A 19,217-nucleotide genomic window follows, 5' to 3' on the forward strand; every position below is an offset into this window, starting at 1 on the left:
CGATTAAGGTAGGCCACTCGAAAGCATGTGTAGACTGTCTGCTTAATTTGATTTTGACATATAGGCTAAGCATTCTTTAGCAGATAATAACAATAAACCCACTATTAATTAAATTTTGTTAATGCAGTGTAACTACTTCAGCATAATAATGAACCTAAAATACAAACGTGAGCAAGGGCGTTCAGCAATCGCTATCGAATCAACAGCCACGTGCAATTAGCTGGCAGGCCGCCACGGCAAAATCAACATAGAGGAAACACTGTTAATTAATATTGCCATTTACTTTGACACATCAAGCTTGGACTTCTGCTCTGCCCTCTTCCACACACACACACACACACACACACACACACCTCCCCACTCATCTCTCAAGGTTACTGGGTGCTCGCTCTGCCCAGGAAGGGCTGTTGAAGGGCCAGTGACTTGGCAGCTTAACATGGGCACCTTTCTTTAAATAGCCCTGCATGCTCCAGACCACGGCATGGCTCCTATCAGCGTCCCTAATGCCTGGGACCTCCCGCAGACAGCCGCACACAGCCGCATACAGCCGCACACAGCCGCACACAGCCGCACACAGCCGCCTGACTGGGACACGACCCCCCCCCCCCCCCTGAAAGATTAAGCGCCGTCTTCCTCCGGGAGTCGGCGCGGAAAGAGGATCGGGTTCAACAGGTCTAGTTTTCCGACAACTCCTTTGTTGTGGTTTGATTGTGGACGCTTGCCTGGTTCCTGGCTGGCTGTCAGAGGGTGGGTTTTTCGGGGCTTGTGAATGAATAGAGGCCGATTTCAACTGAGGGGGAAGGATCTTCAACTGTTGGATGGATGTGGTGTGGCCTCCAGGTCACTGTTACCATGGCAGCATGTGATTACACAGCTGTTCAATAATCAAAAGATGTTTGATTGTGGGGCTGTATCACTCACAGTATGGGCTTTTTTACGTTGAGAAAAGTAGGGCATCTTTCCAAATTGGCCATGCTACTACGACACAGTATAAGATATGAGTGTATGAGACTCGAGCGAGCATTCAAGCCTTTTAGACTCTGATGTAGAGACAGAAGGACGTGGTGGAGTTGAAGGATGGGACATGGATAGGATGGGAACAGACGGTGTGAATAAGAGAGAGAGAGAGAGAGAGAGAGAGAGAGAGGCTGTCTGAAGGCTGGGTGTTCATGTTCCTTCTCACTGTACCTCAGTAACTGGAAAAGCACCTGCTCTTGTTCAGCCCCTACCATCATCAGCGCCAGGTATCTGCACTCTGCTCCCAGCCTCCCTCTGACACACACGCACGCACACCCTCACACAAACACGTGCGCACACTCATGTTTCAGTCGAGTGAGCTTTGCTGACAACGACCCCCACATTTTGTCATTGTCATGCCGGTGGTTGCCATGGCATCATCTCCTCTCACCGAAATGCTTGGCTGCGTCATCGTTCTCTGAGATGGTCGTTTTCGAGTTCCCGAGGAAAAGAGGACGTGGACTCAATTCTCCATGGAAACTGTGCTTTTTCATCAGCTTGCTTGGTGTTTATTCTAGTCAAGTAATCCTGCTTTCAATTAATATCAAATCCTAATATTAAGTTTCACAGAGCGGGAAAAAACTCTAATGTTAGTAGTTGTGTGGGCTAAGGATACATTTGAATGTGAGCGATACCTTGAAAACAAACAGTAAAAAAAACAGATTCTATTCGAGTTGACTGTCCTTATACCCGGTTCAGAAAAGGATTGATCTCCTCCTCGTTTCTTCTTAATCCTGGAGAACAGAGCCGTGACGATGGCAGATGAAGAGGACCCAATGAGAGCTGGAGAAATGACGTCTCCTCAGAACTCGTCTGACACTGCTCAGCTGGGAGCCATCCACACGGCGGGCACGGTCCTTGCTCTCTTCTCTTCCCTCACTTCTCTGTCCATCATTCTCTCACTCTCTTCCGCCCCCCGTTCCCTGGTGTTTTGTCGCATAGCTGGGCCTGTGCAGACTGATTGACTGTTGCTGCTGTCATGCCTGTCTCTTTCACAGAGGACACGTGCATGCTCACACACACACTCCCAGACACACACACACACACCCAAGTCTGCAACTCGATATCGTTTCAGTCATCCAACTCTAGCCCAGTGCAGTGTATCTTGGTGGATTGCAGCCAGAGAGTCAGAGAGCTCTGCTGTAGGAGCTTAATAAGAAGCCTTTTCTGTCAGCATTTCCTGTTTTCACAAGTCATGATTCGGACACGACGCCTAGCCAAGACGGTTGTCCCTGACAGCCTCATTTAGGAGGTTTAGCTCATTTGAGACTTTCTCCCTCCTCCTCTTCTCTCCCTCCTCCTCCTCTTCTCTCCCTCCTCCTCCTCTTCTCTCCCTCCTCATATTTCCCCTTGTCCATTTATAATCTCTCTCTCCAGTTCTCTTTTTAATCCTATCTTTCGACCTGTCTGTGAGCAACAGCTCCCTGGGTTTTGAGTTTTGCCTGGGTGCTTGTGTGTGTGTGTGTGTGTGTGTTTGTGTGTGTGTGTGTGTGTGTCTCCTGGGTTCTCATTTAACTTGTCTTGAGGTGTTTCCCCTGGTGTAGAAGCCTCTGTTTCTGCTTGTCCTTGTGTGTCCTTGTTTGTGTGTGTGTGTGTGTGTGTGTCTCCTGGGTTCTCATTTAACTTGTCTTGAGGTGTTTCCCCTGGTGTAGAAGCCTCTGTTTCTGCTTGTCCTTGTGTGTCCTTGTTTGTGTGTCTGTGTGAATGTCCCTGTGTGTCTCCTGGTGTGTGTGTCTCACCTGTCCCTGTGTGTGTGTGTGTGTGTGTGTGTGTGTGTGTGTGTGTGTGTGTGTGTGTGTGTGTGTGTGTGTGTGTGTGTGTGTGTGTGTGTGTGTGTGTGTGTGTGTGTGTGTGTGTGTGTGTGTGTGTGTGTGTGTGCGCGCGCGCGCGTGTGCGTGTGTGCACATTTGTGCATGTGTGTGTGACCGTGCTCGTTTTTCTACAGATGTCACACAGGTGCTTCCTTTACAAAAACGTGACAGTGAATATCTGTGACTGTTTCATTACGACACCTTGTATTAAAGCAAAGGAGGAAGTCACTGAGTCAGTCAGCCAATCACCACATGAGTCATCGTTAACCTTTTCAAAGAAATCCAACTGACAATACCGACCTGCCGGCTGAATTCCTTTTGCGCTCCCCTCGGGGGGGAAGGAAGCCACAGAGCCACCTATGGCATTGTCACGACGGAGTGGGAGATGACAGGCTCTGGACGCTTGTATGATGAATCCCTCTCCATGCTGGGTTCTGACCTCACGGAGCTCGGCCGGGCGTGTGGCAGCAGGGCTGCCGTGACATTTTGGAGAGGGGGGGGGACGGACGGACATGGACCAGACCATCTGCGTGCGTTGGTCCAGACCTGCTCGGAGCTGAAGGCCACATTCTGCCTCCAGCGACTCAGAGCCAGGAACAAGACCTCTCCTGGCCACCACGGTGGAGCGGCTTCTAATGAATATTATTATATATTATTATTATAATACAATACAATAATTCGGCGAGGATTCGGTTCCGACTGTGCAGCTTCTCAACATAAAATACTGGAGATGTCTGTCTGTTTTTAGGTCTGTGTTGTGATAAATAGGATTAGGACGACGAGGCCTTTATCTGAACATATTTGAGGGCAGTTTGATGTCAGTCCAGCCAATGGACTGACAGGCCGGTGCCTCTCACCTGGGCCTAGCGTCACACTCCCTCCCTGGCTCTTCCTGTGGGTCACTAGCTCACTGCATCACATGTCCTCTTCATGTACAAGCTGCCGTCAGCACCCTGGGTTTTAAGACATGCCCAGCCCTTTCTTTATTTCATCTCCCTTCCATCTCTCTCTACTGATTACTGATAAGGATGTATGTTGAGATGAGTTCCAGTCTGGTGTTTATAAGTGAGGTGGTCTTGATCCGGCTGTGTGTGTGTGTGTGTGTGTGTGTGTGTGTGTGAGTCTTGAAAGATGCCATTGGAAGGGTTGCAGATGATTGCAGTCTGCTTTTCAGACGATGCATTAGACTATTCCAACCATGTCCTGACAAGTCATGTTGTTCCATCAACTAATAGGATGACTATGAATAATCCTTTTCTCTATTACATCAATTGTCAAGCAGTATTAATGTCCGATTCAGAACATTTGGCATCAGACAGCCAGTGGATTCTGGATAGATATAGATGAGTCATGTTTGTTTTATAGCTGTGTTTGATGGTAAACGTTACGGTCTGAATAATTGAATGTAGAGTAATTTAGGACCAGGCTGATTTATTTGGCTAACCCTGGCTTTTGAAGGCTCTCAGCCACCATTACATTTCTCAATACCGAGCCCTTCCATCCTTGTCTGTGTGAACTGATGAGGGAGTGTGGTTTTTAAGAGCCAAAGCACCCGCTAATGGACATATTTCGACTTAGCAAGCACTCCCCGAGTGCTTCATAAACCAGTTATCTTGCTCTGTCTAGCACCAGGAGGACCCTGCTGTAAACCCCTGTTTATAGCTGTCAGAATCTGTTAATATCCGGCCTGGGGTTGATATTGATTTATTCTGCGTAAGTGTTATTTCAGCAGTGTTACCTTGAAGCTGCCTCCGAATAAATATGGCACGGAAGTGTATCAAAGAAATGGCCTGGTGAAACGATCTCTGGAAATGTTTTCTCAGGCTGCTGCTGTTTGTGAAATCAGCGTTTTCTTTGTTTGAAGTAATCAACCACGCTTGTCTTCGTAGTGTTTCTGTCCTCTGGTATTCTGCTTTCCCTCTGCGTCAGACTGAAGTTTCAGTGTAGCTTCAGACCAGGCGCCAACTGGTGTTCATATTCTCTGTGCTGTTGTCCATCTCAACCCATCTCAAATGTGTCATGTAGAATTCACCACACTGCCTCGCTGCCACGCTCTACACTGGGCTCACTATAACCGGCGAGATGTGCCAGGTACCAAAGTACAGAACAAACCTCGTTTTGCTGAAGATATATCGATGCACATTTTGCTTGGATGCTAATGAGACATTGTGTGGAAATGTGATTCGGGTGGCGATGGGACAGTGACGGATGAGTTGTGCTGGTGGGGGTGACGGCAGGTCTGAATCTGCCAGACGAACAGTGTGATGGGACGTCTTTCAAAACCGACAGTGTGTTCTTTTCAAACGTCAGTCAATCTTGTTAAGCTGTGTGACTTGTTCTTTCGCAGAGAGGCGAATGAACCATCTGCACTTTCAATCACTCATTAGAGCTCATTAAATATGGCTCGTGAACAGCCATGAAATATTCAAAGCTATGTCTTCTCGCTGGGTGGTTTAAAGAGCCGACGTTGGTTGTCCTCCATGTTTCCACACTCTTGTTGGACATTCCTCTCTCCAGCACTCCAGCATCAGGTGAAGCTTCTGGACGGTCTGATCGCTTTTCGGGGAGGTGGGGGGGTGGTGGTGGGGGGGGGGTTGGCGTACGCTCCACGTTTGTGTGTGTGTGTGTGTGTGTGTGTGTGTTGCAGACCCTGTGCCGATCCTTCTGTGTGCTTTTTGCAGGTTTCGACAGGGGGAAAGAAGACCTGCCCTTGCCGCTGAAAGAAGATTCATCCCACTCTATATCGAAGAGCAAGGTACTGTCTTCAAACACGCCGGAAGCTTCCACTTCTCCGCCCAGCCTCCCCTCTTCCTTTTTCTAGACCCCGTCTCCTCACGGATCGCACTCCCCTGTCCTCCCCGAAGTAGAAACCAATCAATACGTTTGAAACGAACATCACCCCTCCCCCTGTGTTAGTAATCGCCTCCCATTAACGGTTCACCACAGTCACTGATTAGGAAGAAGCAGGCGAGGTCTGAGGCGAAAGGGCACCGTGCTTTTGTAACCGAGTGTGTGTTTATGCGAGCGTGTGGAAGCTGGTTCTGATGAGACCACGGGGGAATTACCGCAAACGCGGTGTTCACGTCTCAACAAATCCATATTGAACAGATGTATTTCTCAGATAAACACAAGCTGCGTAGCGAACCCCTTCAATTCTCACTGCGGCAGCAGCCTGCAGTACATGAAAGATGCCCTCAGGCTTTTTAATCCTACATGAAGCTTGTTAAGCCAGCCTGCACGACTCGGAAGACCGCTCACATGGACATGAGCGGTCTTCCGAGTCGTGCTGAAGTGGGTTGAGTCCGACAGGACTTTGATTGCATCCTCGTTAAGAGTTTGTCATTGGAACAGACGCACTCGGAGCCATCCTCCTCTCTCTAACCTTCCTTCCTCCCTTCATCACCGCTGACACCGTGTGGAGTTAGTGGGAGGGTCGAGGTTTTGATTCGCCCCCGTGCTCCACAAGCACCATGTTTAATCAGTCTGGATGAGCAGAAGATGACGACCACCACATTTCAAAGGTCCCTACTTCAAAGAGACTTGAATCACACAAATCGAGGCAAACGGCATACGTTTTAAATCCCTATATTCAAACTGTCCTTGGTAAGAAAAAAGAAACACGTCTTCTTTAAACATTTTCATTACAAACTTTTGAGTGACGTCTCAAAGAGCTTTTAAATAACTTTAAAATATCCCTGCTTACGTTTCGGTAATGGGAAGGCAAAGCTGTCTTCACCACAAGCAGTTGACGGCATTGAACAACTGCCACTGTCTATGGGCACGCAGCCCTCCCTTCACTCCTCCCAAATCAATGCACCAATCTCAAACAGGAAGTGCAATGTCACTGACGCCTCTCCCCCACACACACACAATTCACACACACACACACACACACACAGTGAAGGACAGGGAAACAGGGATGGAGGTTGTTTTCTCTGCATTAGCTAGTGGATATACCAGCTTCTCCTTCTGGAGCTCTGGTCCCTCCCCCGGTGAGATCCAGCCCCTAACCTGCCCTCCATCCTGGGGCTCACGCTCCTGTCTGCAACGCCTCTCTGAAAGAGAACCTTCAGCCCTGGCGCCGACTCGAGGAGTCATGGGTTAGAACAAGTCATAATGGAAGGGGTTGGATGTGGAGCACAGACAATGAGACTAACAGCCTAGGCCTCTACAGTGGCTGTGTCCTCCGAGGGATGATGAACATCTCACTCTCAAAGAGCACGTACGCTGTACATGACTATATGAAACTTATGTTCAAGTTTTCTTGCCGTTTGAAAAACAAAGTACTGGTAGGTGTAAGTTCCTGGTCCTTCCCCTCTACTGTTTCCCAGCAGTCTAGCTTGAGTCCTGTACCTGGTTATCAGGTGGTCATTGTTATGCTGAAGGTCTCTCTCCTCTGTCCTCCCAGTCGGAGACCAAGCTGTACAATGGCTCTGACAAGGACGTGTCAGCTTCCGGGAGCAAGCTCACCAAGAAGGAGTCTCTCAAGGTACTGACCGCACACACCCATCCAACTGCTTTCAAACTTCTGTTTGCTTTTCAAACGCGAGGTCTTGAAGCTAGACAATACGGTACACCAAATCAACCCGTTTCTCCAACTTCAATTGGATTTTCAAAGGCAATTTGTAAAGTTCACAGTAGCAGCTGTGATGACCGCCCAAGGAAATCATGCCTTTCCATTAAACCGAGAAGGTTTCCTCCCGATCAATATAACCAATCCAATGTATCAACCGGAAAGTCACGACTGCTAAATGGCTAGCCGCAACACTCAGAGATGGCGACTGAAATGAACAGCAAATAGAATTAGTGTTCTGGCCCATGGTTCCTGTTTAAAGTCAGCCGTGTGTAATGCTGTGTGGCCTGGTCTATCCTTAGGTGCCCTGCTCTGAGTACTGAGGAGGCCCTGCTCCATGTGCTTGTTAGGCTCCGTCTCACACCCCGCTGGGGAGACGTTTTCAACACCTCCCCATTTAGATATGGTCTCTGACTTACAGTTAACTGCCCTGCGGCGTGACAAAAGTTCCAAATCCAATATTAAAGTCATCTTTAAAATAATGGTGTGTTCATCGGGCATTGACGTTCTGGAAGATGTCTGGTGAGGTAAAGGAAATAGGTTGTCCACCAGGGTCTTGGTTCTTAGTGAGATGGAGGTTGTGAGTGGTACGGTACAGTAGCTAACGTCATAGCTGTGCGCTGCCCACAGGTGCAGAAGAAGAACTACAGGGAGGAGAAGAAGAGAGCCACCAAGGAGCTGCTCAGCACCATCACTGACCCCTCCGTCATCGTCATGGCCGACTGGCTCAAGGTCAGTTTGACAACAACTGCTTGGTGCTAGGGTTCCTGGATGGCATGTTTTGTTCTGAAGCATGGAGATCCAAACAGGGGAAGTCCCCCTGTACTCAGAACACGCCTCGCTAGTCTGGAGACGCTTCCAGTGAGGGGATTTGACGATTAGATAAAACCAGTTACTTCAACATGTGTGTGTGTGTGTGTGCGTGTAGATCCGGGGCACGCTGAAGAGCTGGACCAAGTTGTGGTGCGTGCTGAAGCCCGGCGTGCTCCTCATCTACAAGACCCACAAGAACGGCCAATGGGTGGGCACCGTGCTGCTGAACGCCTGCGAGCTCATCGAGAGGCCCTCCAAGAAGGACGGCTTCTGCTTCAAGCTCTTCCACCCCCTGGAGCAGTCCATCTGGGCTGTCAAGGTACAGGACGGCAAGGCCGCTACGCTCGGGCCTCCCTGACGGGGTTTTATACCGGGGAGGGAAGCTATGAAGAGGGGGGAAGTGATGGGTTAATGCAGAGGTCTTCAACCCTGGTCCTCAGGGACCCCCCCTGTCCTGCATGTTTTAGATGTCTTGGCTCCAACACACCTGATTCAAATGCATGTTCGTTACCAGGCTTCTACAGAGCTAGATAACAAGCCATTTATTTGAATCAGGTGTGTTGGAGCAGGGAAACATCTAAAACATGCAGGACAGGGGGTCCCTGAGGACAGGGTTGAGAACCATCCATTCCATGGATTTTCAATAAGGAGGAGGTGATTCACTTTTACGTCACTTTTAGCTCTCCAAAAAACACATTAGCAAAACATTTTGAGGGGAAAGACCACATTTACATAACCAATGGGTCCTATTGTCTTGCCTTGCAATGGCATTGGATAAATGTGATCAAAAAAAAGAAATAAGCAATTAGAGAGCTAAAAGTGACGTTGTAATTTTACAACCAGGGGTCTTAAAGGGTTCTAAGGGCCTCTTTACAGCTTGTGTCCTGTGCTGTAGCCTCTCCTCTAAGGGCCTCTTCACAGCTGGGAGGGACAACACAGGAACAGACTCGTATTAGTGGCAATGTGTTGATGGAGGACGAGTAAAGATCATCTCATGAATAAACCCCGGTTGTAATTGTTCACCTTTAAGTTTGTGTTTGGCAGCTTCCTTTTAATCCGACTCTTTCTGTCTCTGTGTTGACCTTTGTTAACACACACACACACACACACTCCTTTCCCTCAGGTACAGGCCTGGCGGTGAACTATCTTGTCTTGATGCTATATTGCATATCAGTGAGAGTGGTCTGACCTCTGTGTGTGTGTGTGTAACCAGGGTCCCAAAGGGGAAGCGGTGGGCTCCATCACGCAGCCATTACCCAGCAGCCACCTCATCTTCCGAGCTGCCTCCGAGTCTGACGGTGAGAGACAACGTTAAAGCAGCTTCTCCTGGGTTCTCATTTAACTTCCCCTGGTGTAGAAGCCTCTGTTTCTGCTTGTCCTTGTGTGTCCTTGTTTGTGTGTCTGTGTGAATGTCCCTGTGTGTCTCCTGGTGTGTGTGTCTCACCTGTCCCTGTGTGTGTGTGTGTGTGTGTGTGTGTGTGTGTGTGTGTGTGTGTGTGTGTGTGTGTGTGTGTGTGTGTGTGTGTGTGTGTGTGTGTGTGTGTGTGTGTGTGTGTGTGTGTGTGTGTGCGTGCGTGCGTGCGTGGATCTCATGATCCATATCAGTGAAAGTCTAAGGTGGTGTCCTGTGTTCCAGGGCGGTGCTGGATGGATGCTCTGGAGCTGGCTCTGAAGTGCTCCAGCCTGCTGAAGCGGACCATGATCCGGGAGGGCAAGGAGGAGCTGGCCAGCTCTGGGGAACACTCCCACATCAACTTCTACAGCCTGCTGAGAGCCCACAACATGCAGGGCTTCCAGTGAGTCCTGACCCCCTGCTCTCTCCGTCAGTGGCACCCCAACCCACCCCCCGTGGAGTCTGCCCCCCCACCACCAACCCCATCATCTGTCTGCCTCCCCCCCTCAGCTCTGCCTCCCCCCTCCTGTACTCAGCCTGCGTGAGGAGAATACAGAGTAGCAGAGTGTAACTGGTCGAGTGTGGACGTTCTCCCTCCTCGTGGAATAAGAACAGGCTTTCTTCTCTAGGCTTTGAACTTGTTGAGAGAGTTGTGGATGAGCGATGCTCTGGGGTACAGGCACTCAGAGAGCTCTCAGGCTGCTTCTACCACTATGTCCTGGGGAGATAACCCAGGAGATCCGGTGTTATTGACTGGCTGGGGCAACTGCAGATCTGATTAATGCCTGCATGTTGTACTGTACTGTTTGGATGTCATGCTGTGTTACTGGGATGTAGATTTAGCTAGATGGGTAGTATTGGTAGATGGATAATTAGAATTGATTGACAGGTACTTTCCCCTCAAATAATTTGCTGCATTACAGCCGTGTATCAAAAAAGTTATACACAAATTGTACCTAAGTGACTCCCAAGACAAGTGAAAAGTGAAAAGACAAGTACCATACACAGTAGTGTACTACCCAGTGATGTGGTCCTGGTGCGAGTGCCAGGCTGTAAACACCGAGCCCTCCTCCCTCCCCAGGTTCAACGACAGCGACCAGTTCAAAGACCCGGACCTGTACTCAGACAAGTCCGACCGGGAGAACGAGCCGGACCACGAGGAGTCGGACCCGGAGGGCCTGGAGAAGAGCGAGGAGAGCGACAGCGACACGTCGGAACGCCAGGACGACTCGTACATCGACCTGGACGAGGCGCTGCGGGAGACCCCCTACCTGGAGCAGTCTCACGAGGAGCTGGGAGAGGTGAGAGACACGCCCTGATTGGCTCACAGCACTAGGCTGCGTGTGTCGGCGATTGCTATTGGCTGCTTTGTGCTAGAAGGAGGAGCTTTGGGCGAGGCGTGGAGAGGCCCGCTCTGATTGGCTCGTGTGACGAGTAGAATAATCGAACGAGAATGGGTCAAACTCACTCGGTATAAATACCAGGCGAACCTTTGTTTTAATCGAGTTGGAAAAAGTGAAGGGCATCGGATTATCTCGAATCGAAATGTCGGGGGTTAGAGGTGTTTGTGTGCCTGCGCATGCATGCGTGTGTGTGAGAGGTGTATTCGTGACTCCCCAAGTCCATGTGCAGCATCCATTAGAATGAAGCCTCTGACAGCCCCTCTTTCATCCCCACAACACAGCTCCTCCACACACACACACACACCCTCCTCAGGCAGCATCGCAACCCCAACATCCACAAAGACGGAGCATACCTCCCCTCCCAGCCCCCACCCAGCCCGGCTTCATAACAACAACTGTCTCCACACGCACACACACACACACACACACACACATACTGCTTAGCTCGCCCTTGACAGGATTCTCACTGCAGTGGAGATGCGACTGCGAAGTCGAACATCCTCTCGCTGGGTGAACACAAGCGTGAAAGCCGGCAAGAGAACACGTTTAAGATGCATGTAGTTTAGAAGTGGCCGAGGTTTCAAAAAAGGGTCTTGTATAATGTACTCATCTGCATGAAATATTGAACCGTTTTCTGCCGGCTCCAGAAATAGCCGTGGTAGGGCCCAGTGTCAGAGAGCTTTCCGGAGGTGTAGGGTGTTGGAGCCGGAGTGAGATGGTGTCAGTCTGGCATGTCTTTATTTAACTTCCTCACTCCCTGAGGTCAGGACGCGTTGAACGAGATCATCACCTGATGGGGCGACAGAAGATAGACTTTCAGATAGACTGAATTGAGATGCTCGTTTTGTAGTGGAGGCTAAAGGTGCGCGTGCGTGTGTGTGTGTGCGCGCGCGCGTGTCCCAGGCTGGCGAGGCGTCCCAGACGGAGACGGTGTCGGAGGAGAACAAGTCTCTGATCTGGACCCTGCTGAAGCAGGTGCGACCGGGTATGGACCTGTCCAAGGTGGTGCTGCCCACCTTCATCCTGGAGCCCCGCTCCTTCCTCGACAAGCTCTCCGACTACTACTTCCACGCAGACTTCCTGTCAGAGTACGTATGGACTTCCTGCCTGGTGACGCTCTATGCTGATTTCCTCTCTGAATAGGCTCTGAGTACAGCACCGGCTACCAGGACAGTACAATCACAGGACAGAACAGCTTGTGGATTTGCGCATCAAATAAATGAAATGAAGAGTAGTTCGAAGACACAGCTGCTTACGCTGGGTGTTTTTTTTGTTCTCCAGGTCTGCAGTTGAGGAGAACGCCTACAACAGGATGAAGAAGGTGGTGAAGTGGTACATCTCTGGGTTCTACAAAAAGCCAAAGGTGAACAGGAACACCACAACATGTCTGTTCCTTCAGTAGAGATGTCTGAACACTTGGCCAGGCTGTTAGTGTGAGTGTGTGTGTGGGTGAGGGTTTGTATGAGAGGGCGTGAGAGTCTGTGAGTGAAACGCGTGAGTGTGTCACTCCCTCAGTAAACCGGAACACTGAACACTTCCTCTCCCTGCTCCCAAACACAGGGACTAAAGAAGCCGTACAACCCCATCATCGGCGAGACTTTCCGCTGCATGTGGCTCCACAGTAAGACCAACAGCAAGACCTTCTACATCTCTGAACAGGTGAGCCGCCCGGGGACGACGCCCTCTGCAGGACCTATGGGTGGATGTCTCTTGACTTCCTGTTCCTGTCACCTGACTTCCTGTCACCTGACTTCCTGACTTCCGGTCACCTGACTTCCTGTCTCCTGACTTCCCGTCGCCGTCTCCACCCAGGTGTCCCATCACCCCCCGGTGTCGGCCTTCTACGTCAGCAACAGGAAGGACGGCTTCTGTCTCAGCGGCAGCATCCTGGCCAAGTCCAAGTTCTACGGTGCGCCGCACACCCGCACACACAGGACAGAGCCTCACGCTACCTTACCAGGACCATGTCTCTCTAGTGATGACGGCATCGCAGGCCCACAGTGTGTAAACACGCTGTGCTTTCACGGGTGCAGCACTGGGATCTGCTCAGCCGATTGTTCACGTGTCCAGGTCGGGGATGTTGACAGGCGTGCCTCGTGCGCGTGTGTGTGTGTGTGTGTGCGTCTGCAGGGAACTCCCTGTCGGCCATACTGGACGGAGAGGCTCGTCTGTCCTTCCTCAACAGGGGCGAGGACTACGTGATGAACATGCCCTACGCCCACTGTAAAGGTACGCCCTCTCACCTCCCCTCCCCCCGCTGTCCTGCTGCGCTCTTCTGCTGGGGGGAGCTACACCACGCGGCCGCGTGGGTGTTCTAGAACAGTAGTGTTCCTCTGTGTGATATCCAGCTCGGGTGGTTTGGAGCTGGAGGGATGGTCTTGTCTCTGTTCTGCTGGCGGTCCAGACAGTGATAGCTTTCTCTTATCTCCCTCCCTCCGTTCCTTCTTCTCCCTTTTTCCTCTCCCTCCTTCTCCTCCCTCTCCCTACCTCCCTCCCTCCCTCCATCCCTCTCTCAGGTATCCTGTATGGCACCATGACCCTGGAGCTGGCAGGTCAGGTGACCATCGCCTGTGAGAAGACAGGCTACAGCGCCCAGCTGGAGTTTAAACTGAAGGTACATCCAGCCCGCAGCCGCCAGTCGCTGTTCCATTACCGTCAGTGTTGTTTTCCCGCCCTGTATCCTTCCTGTATTGAGCTGCTTACATGAGCTGGTTCCTCCTCTCACCCACGACCTGTTTGGCTGACCTCCTCCAGCCGTTCCTGGGCAGCAGTGACAGCGTGAACCAGATCTCCGGGAAGATCAAACTGGGGAAGGAAGTCCTGGCCACGCTGGAGGGACACTGGGTGAGTTAGCGCAGGGAGCAGAGAGGGCCACCGCACGCCCATGAACACACACGCCCTCGCGGGCCCGGTCACACGGGGCGCGGCGTCCGTCGACGGCGTCTCGTCGGTCGTGTCGAATGTGGTTTTGGGGGCGAGCCTCTGCGTGGCGAGGCTGTGTCGATGTGGGCTGGCGAGCTGTGGGACTGAGGAGTCTACGTGGACGAGGTCGGGCCAGGTCTGCCGGGGTTTGATCAGACTGTGGGTACAGTGTGTCAGGGTTTCATTTTGGGTCTGGCAGTGTGCGGCTATCACTGTGTCCTCTCTCCCAGCACGAGCCAAGCCTCACTGCACACTGTGTGTGTGTGTGTCGGTGTTAAATTGTGTGTGTGTTCTTGTGTGTATGTGTCTCACATAACAATCTCCTGGATTATTATTCTGTCTCATACCATCCCAGGGTCTTCTGGGTAATTACCTCTCAGTCTGGATGTGCTTGGTTCTGGGGGTCTGTGACCAGAATCACAATCTGTGTGTGTGTGTGTGTGTGTGTGTGTGTGTGTGTGTGTGTGTCTGTGTGGGTGTGTGTGTGTGTGTGTAGGCCCGCATCCCTGGACCGGTCAATACTGATACAGCTCTTTTACTCATTTGCTGTCAGTTCTGCACTGCCTGTTCAATACCTGAACAATGACTTGACAAATTGGTGTGTTAAGTTAGTGGATATGTGTTTGGAAGAGGGAAGATTTGGCCTTAGTCTAAACTGATTAGAATGCTGTGTGTTGCCTGTGTGTGTGTGTCTCTGTGTGTGTGGTACCCTGCCTAACGACAGTGGTGTGTGCTTCCAGGACAGTGAGATCTTCATCAACGATAAGAAGACAGGGGTGGTGGACACGTTCTGGAACCCCACCCCTGACCTGAGGCAGAGCCGGCTGACTCGCTGCACCGTGCCCCCGGAGGAGCAGGGCGAGTACGAGTCTGAGAGGTACCACACCCCACACGTCTACAGAGATATCACATGTCTACAGAGACACCACACGTCTAAATAGAGATACCACATGTCTACAGAGACACCACACGTCTACAGAGATATCACATGTCTACAGAGACACCACACGTCTAAATAGAGATACCACACGTCTACAGAGACACCACACGTCCACAGAGATATCACATGTCTACAGAGACACCACACGTCTAAATAGAGATACCACACGTCTACAGAGAGATACCACACATGTACATAGAGATATCTATATCTATCTGCTGCTCTCTACACTTGTAGACCTACCAGCCTCTGTCATTCTGCTCATGAACATCCTCTTTCACAACAACCTCTTCTTTCTGTCTTTAACATGTTATTTTGTACCGTTCATCCACTGTGTCCCTTAGTGTCACTTCTGTTGGCTGATTGCCCCCCTCCTCCCCCTCTCTGCCAGGCTGTGGCAGCATGTGACTCGAGCCATCAACAACAAGGACCAGACCGAGGCCACCAACGAGAAGTTCATCCTAGAGGAGGCCCAGAGGAAGTCTGCCCGAGAGCGCAAGGCCAAGTGTGAGGAGTGGGTCCCCTCTCTGTTCGAGCAGGACTCCGTCACTGGGGAGTGGCATTACCGCTATGCCGAGTGAGTCGTCCCCTTCTGGAGGCCTCTATGGGTCGCATGCTGGGGCTGGACCAGGGCTGGGGCTGGGCCCTGGACCAGGGCTGAGGCTGGGCCCTGGACCGGGGCTGGGGCTGGGCCATGGACCGGGGATGGGCCCTGGGCTGGGGGCTGGGCCCTGGGCCAGGGCTGGGGCTGGGTTAGATGTTGCTGGGTGTGGGTGAGGTGTGGGTGGATGATGGGTGTTGGGTGGTTGGGGTTGACAGGTCAAACTGAGTGTCTGAACTTCATCTGTTCCAATGTGGACATCCCCTGGCCTTGTGTGCAGCAGCTCGGCATGGCCTACTGGAGCCTTGTGACCTCTAGTGGATGGACTTGGTCACAACATCACCCACTGGTGTCCTGATTCCCCATCTCTTTTTCTGTCTCTCTCTCTTTCCATTTCTCTCCATCCCTCCCCTCTCTCTTTTCATCCCCCCCCCCCCATCTTGCAGCACCCGTCCGTGGGATCCTCTGAACGATATGATTCAGTTTGAGAAAGACGGCTGGATCCAGACTAAGGTTCGCCACCGCACCCCTATGGTACGTTCTGCCAGTGTTATTAGTCTCAGTAACCAGGGGCCGCGGAGGGACAATTGCAAGTGCCAGGTAGGTCGACCACCTGACCCGTCCTCACCCTCACGCCTACGGCCCTGTTCGCCAAAGACCTTTTTCTGTTCTTTTTTTTGTCTTTTTTTTTCGTTTTTGGTTTTCTCCCCGTTGCCGCTTCTTCAGTTCTTATCACTGCCCGTCCGTTTGCTGCCTGCGCTCCCACCATTCACCAAAACAGTACACACACCGCCATCGCCTGTGATTGGCTGCTTCCGTGTGGGCGCCGCCCCGCTGCACCCTCCATGTCGTCTGTTTCTCCGGCCTGGTCACATGGACCACTTTGTCATGTTTTTGTTGCTGGTTTTTCCCTCATATATAAAGGCTATTTTGTCTTTCAGTTGCTCTGCGCTCTATATGCTATAAACTGTACAGTATTCAGTTGCACAATGTCAGTTTGTGTGTGTGTGTGTGTGTGTGTGTGTGTGTGTGTACACATGACCATTTATGAAGGTGTGTTAGAAAGTTCCACCTGAATGTGGTCAATTAGCACTTTGGCATCACAGCTGACCACTACCAAATGCATTAGTGATTAGCATGTTGTATAGTGTGTGTGTGTGTGTAAATTTTTGTCAGCCTTTGTTAGTTAGATTTAAGTGTTAATTTTTTTGTAATTTACTTGTTAGCATACCTGATTTTAAAATGTACACATTAAGTCATTTCTGTTAAAGCCGTATTAGTTTTCCACCAGATGGAGTGATGATAGTGTGTGTGTGTGTGTGTGTCACATTGATTTGGTGTCTGGTGTCTTTGGCTCCGTCTTCATGCGTGCGTGCGTGTGTGTGTGTGTGTCTGGTTGCCTAGGTGACGGGGCCAAAGAGAAAGCACAAGCAGAGCGACAAGCCGAAGAGTCCTGAGAGCGGCTGCTCCTCTCCTGAGCCCGACCGCCAAGACTCCTCTGGCAGCGAACGTGAGACACACACACACTTACACACACATACATACTATGCATAGGTAGTACACACATCCATACATACAGACACACACACACAGTCTACATTTTAGCAAACTTCTCAGCATCAGCACCATGGCCAAAAGTGGTCCCAGCATTGTAACCAATCTCACACACACACTTCAGTAGTACACTTCCTTAGCTCACATCATATAGCCGCACACCAACCTCGAGGCAGGCAGAATCTCTCCCCCCGCTAGCGTGTGTTAGCGTGTGTTAGCGTGTGCCAGTGTTGGGCTGGTTCAGAGGTGAGGAGCGTGGGGAGGTCAACACGTCCTGCCTCTGCTGACCCGGTGCTGCTCCTGCGTTTCAGGACATAAGAGCAAGCACACCAGCCGCTTAAGGAAGAAAGGAACCGACCTCAGTGAACTTCAAAGTGCCATTGATTCTATCAAAAAAACACAGGAGGATATTAACAGGTGGGTGGGAGCGTGTGTGTGTGTGTGTGTATGACATTAATGTTAATGAACTAAATAACCGTGTGTGTGTGTCCTTCCTCAGGAGTATCAGTGTGCTGCGTAGCCGAGCTGCGGGGCAGACGGCGTCCGAGGGAGGCTTCCTCCAGCAGAGAGACTACGCCATCATCATCTTCCTCATCTTCGTTCAGGTCTTCATCAACCTCCTCTTCAAGTAGCAGCAGCAGCCATAGCCCTCGGAGAGGGAGAGAGATGGAGAGTCACACACACACACGCTCGTCCAACTCCAGGACTCTACAGGGGGTCTACAGACCAAGGAGTAACAGGGACTTGACCTGCCTCCAAAACCCCAAACATGACCCCCGACCCTCCCTCGCCCCTGAAAACTCTCTCTTCTCTTATAAACATCCTAAACGAAGGGCCGCAACCACACACGTCCGGAACACAAGCCCTCCTGAGGAAGACACGACACATGAACACTGTTTTTAAAGTCTATTTATTTTTTACTTGCTCGCTGTTACCACGGACAACTGTAAGATCCATATTTTTCACAAAGGAGACTGGGGCGAGGTGGTCATGGCTTGAAAGGGGAGAGTGTGGCATATCGTCTTAAACTTTTTCCCATCCTATGGAATATGAAAAGCTTGGGCGTGAGCGCTGGTGTGGTGGAGGCCATTTCAATTTGAGAACAGACCGGTATTTCACCTTTTGAGAAGGCTGTTCTCCCCCGGCCTCCGACAGCTCCCCACACACAGGGAATGATTTACACCGAAGTCATGAGAAGTCATGAAAAACATGTTTTATTTTATTATCATTTTTTAAGATGTTTTTCTTTTCCCCTTTTGTTTGGTGTGTCCTTTTTGTGAGTAGGCTTTGACTTGGAAAAAGGGAGCAGGGGAAAAAACACGTTGAAGTGGTCCAAATATATGTGACTTTTCTGAATTATTTTCAAAATGGCTCGAATTTCTCAATTTGACGGCAAAACGAGACCGGAAAAAAATAAAGGAAGGCAAACTGTAACAAAAAAAAGAAGGTTAAGAGAATAATTTCCTGAATTCTTCATTCTTAATTTGCTGTTCAAATCAAAGGAAATATTCCTCTCATTTTGCATACAAGGACAATGTAAAAACATAGATGCTTGACATGAAGTATATCTCTGATTAGCATGTAAGGTACAAGGAACGTTCTGTTGACTATTACCCTCTGCTGTCTTAACGTTATTATGAAAACTAGTCGAACACTTAGTAGTATGGTGGGAGTGAGGAGGACATGTACTTTTATAGTTGCTATTCTCACCATTGTCGACAATGCAGAATATTAGTTAGACATCCAGAAGTTAGGCCGGCCAAACACGGTGTGTAGAGTAGAACGGCAGTCCTTGCCCAGTGTAAATAGCAATGGGACTGTTTCACTGCTAGAAGTTGTGTCTTATTCCACGAGACACCCACACACTTACACTGCTGTGCGTGCTAGCCAGTCTCAAACACCCATTGACCTGTGTGTCTTCTGTATGTCGGCTGCGTGAGTGCGTGAGAGCGTGCGTACGTGAGAGCGTGCGTACGTGTGCATCATCATCACCGCCTCGTCACTCTCATCTTAGCAGAAAATAAAAAAGACAGACGTTAGAATGTGGTCATGAAATACAACAGTGCCTTTCTGAGTGGGGCTGGGGGGGGGGTCTAGGGTTGGAGCGGGGGCGTTGCTGGGTGGGGGGGGGGGGGGGGGGGGTTGGTGGGATGGGGTAGGTGTGTAAGGGGAGGGGGGGAGAGGGGGCAT

At 50.6% G+C, this 19,217-nt stretch overlaps 1 protein-coding gene across 9 annotated transcripts in view; it reads left to right on the top strand.

Annotated features, from left to right (window-relative positions):
- Window positions 1-18,605, top strand: part of osbpl8 (oxysterol binding protein-like 8) — a 59,195-nt gene extending 40,590 nt beyond the window's left edge. For 7 of the 9 annotated variants that reach the window (XM_062482716.1, XM_062482723.1, XM_062482717.1 and 4 more), the window contains 20 exons: window positions 5,510-5,583; window positions 7,237-7,317; window positions 8,032-8,133; window positions 8,330-8,533; window positions 9,428-9,512; window positions 9,851-10,010; window positions 10,689-10,908; window positions 11,914-12,098; window positions 12,292-12,373; window positions 12,571-12,669; window positions 12,823-12,919; window positions 13,141-13,239; window positions 13,527-13,624; window positions 13,765-13,854; window positions 14,673-14,809; window positions 15,264-15,449; window positions 15,920-16,073; window positions 16,878-16,983; window positions 17,339-17,444; window positions 17,527-18,605. In XM_062482716.1, coding sequence (XP_062338700.1) covers window positions 5,510-5,583; window positions 7,237-7,317; window positions 8,032-8,133; window positions 8,330-8,533; window positions 9,428-9,512; window positions 9,851-10,010; window positions 10,689-10,908; window positions 11,914-12,098; window positions 12,292-12,373; window positions 12,571-12,669; window positions 12,823-12,919; window positions 13,141-13,239; window positions 13,527-13,624; window positions 13,765-13,854; window positions 14,673-14,809; window positions 15,264-15,449; window positions 15,920-16,073; window positions 16,878-16,983; window positions 17,339-17,444; window positions 17,527-17,659 — 2,498 coding nt within the window. In that variant the 3' untranslated portion in view covers window positions 17,660-18,605. The remainder of the gene's footprint in view (window positions 1-5,509; window positions 5,584-7,236; window positions 7,318-8,031; window positions 8,134-8,329; window positions 8,534-9,427; window positions 9,513-9,850; window positions 10,011-10,688; window positions 10,909-11,913; window positions 12,099-12,291; window positions 12,374-12,570; window positions 12,670-12,822; window positions 12,920-13,140; window positions 13,240-13,526; window positions 13,625-13,764; window positions 13,855-14,672; window positions 14,810-15,263; window positions 15,450-15,919; window positions 16,074-16,877; window positions 16,984-17,338; window positions 17,445-17,526) is intronic. The other 2 variants (XM_062482718.1, XM_062482724.1) reach the window with 1 other exon arrangement.
- Window positions 18,606-19,217: the final 612 nt, after the last annotated feature.

This window comes from Osmerus eperlanus, chromosome 17, assembly GCF_963692335.1.
Source record: "Osmerus eperlanus chromosome 17, fOsmEpe2.1, whole genome shotgun sequence".
Lineage (NCBI taxonomy): Eukaryota > Metazoa > Chordata > Actinopteri > Osmeriformes > Osmeridae > Osmerus > Osmerus eperlanus.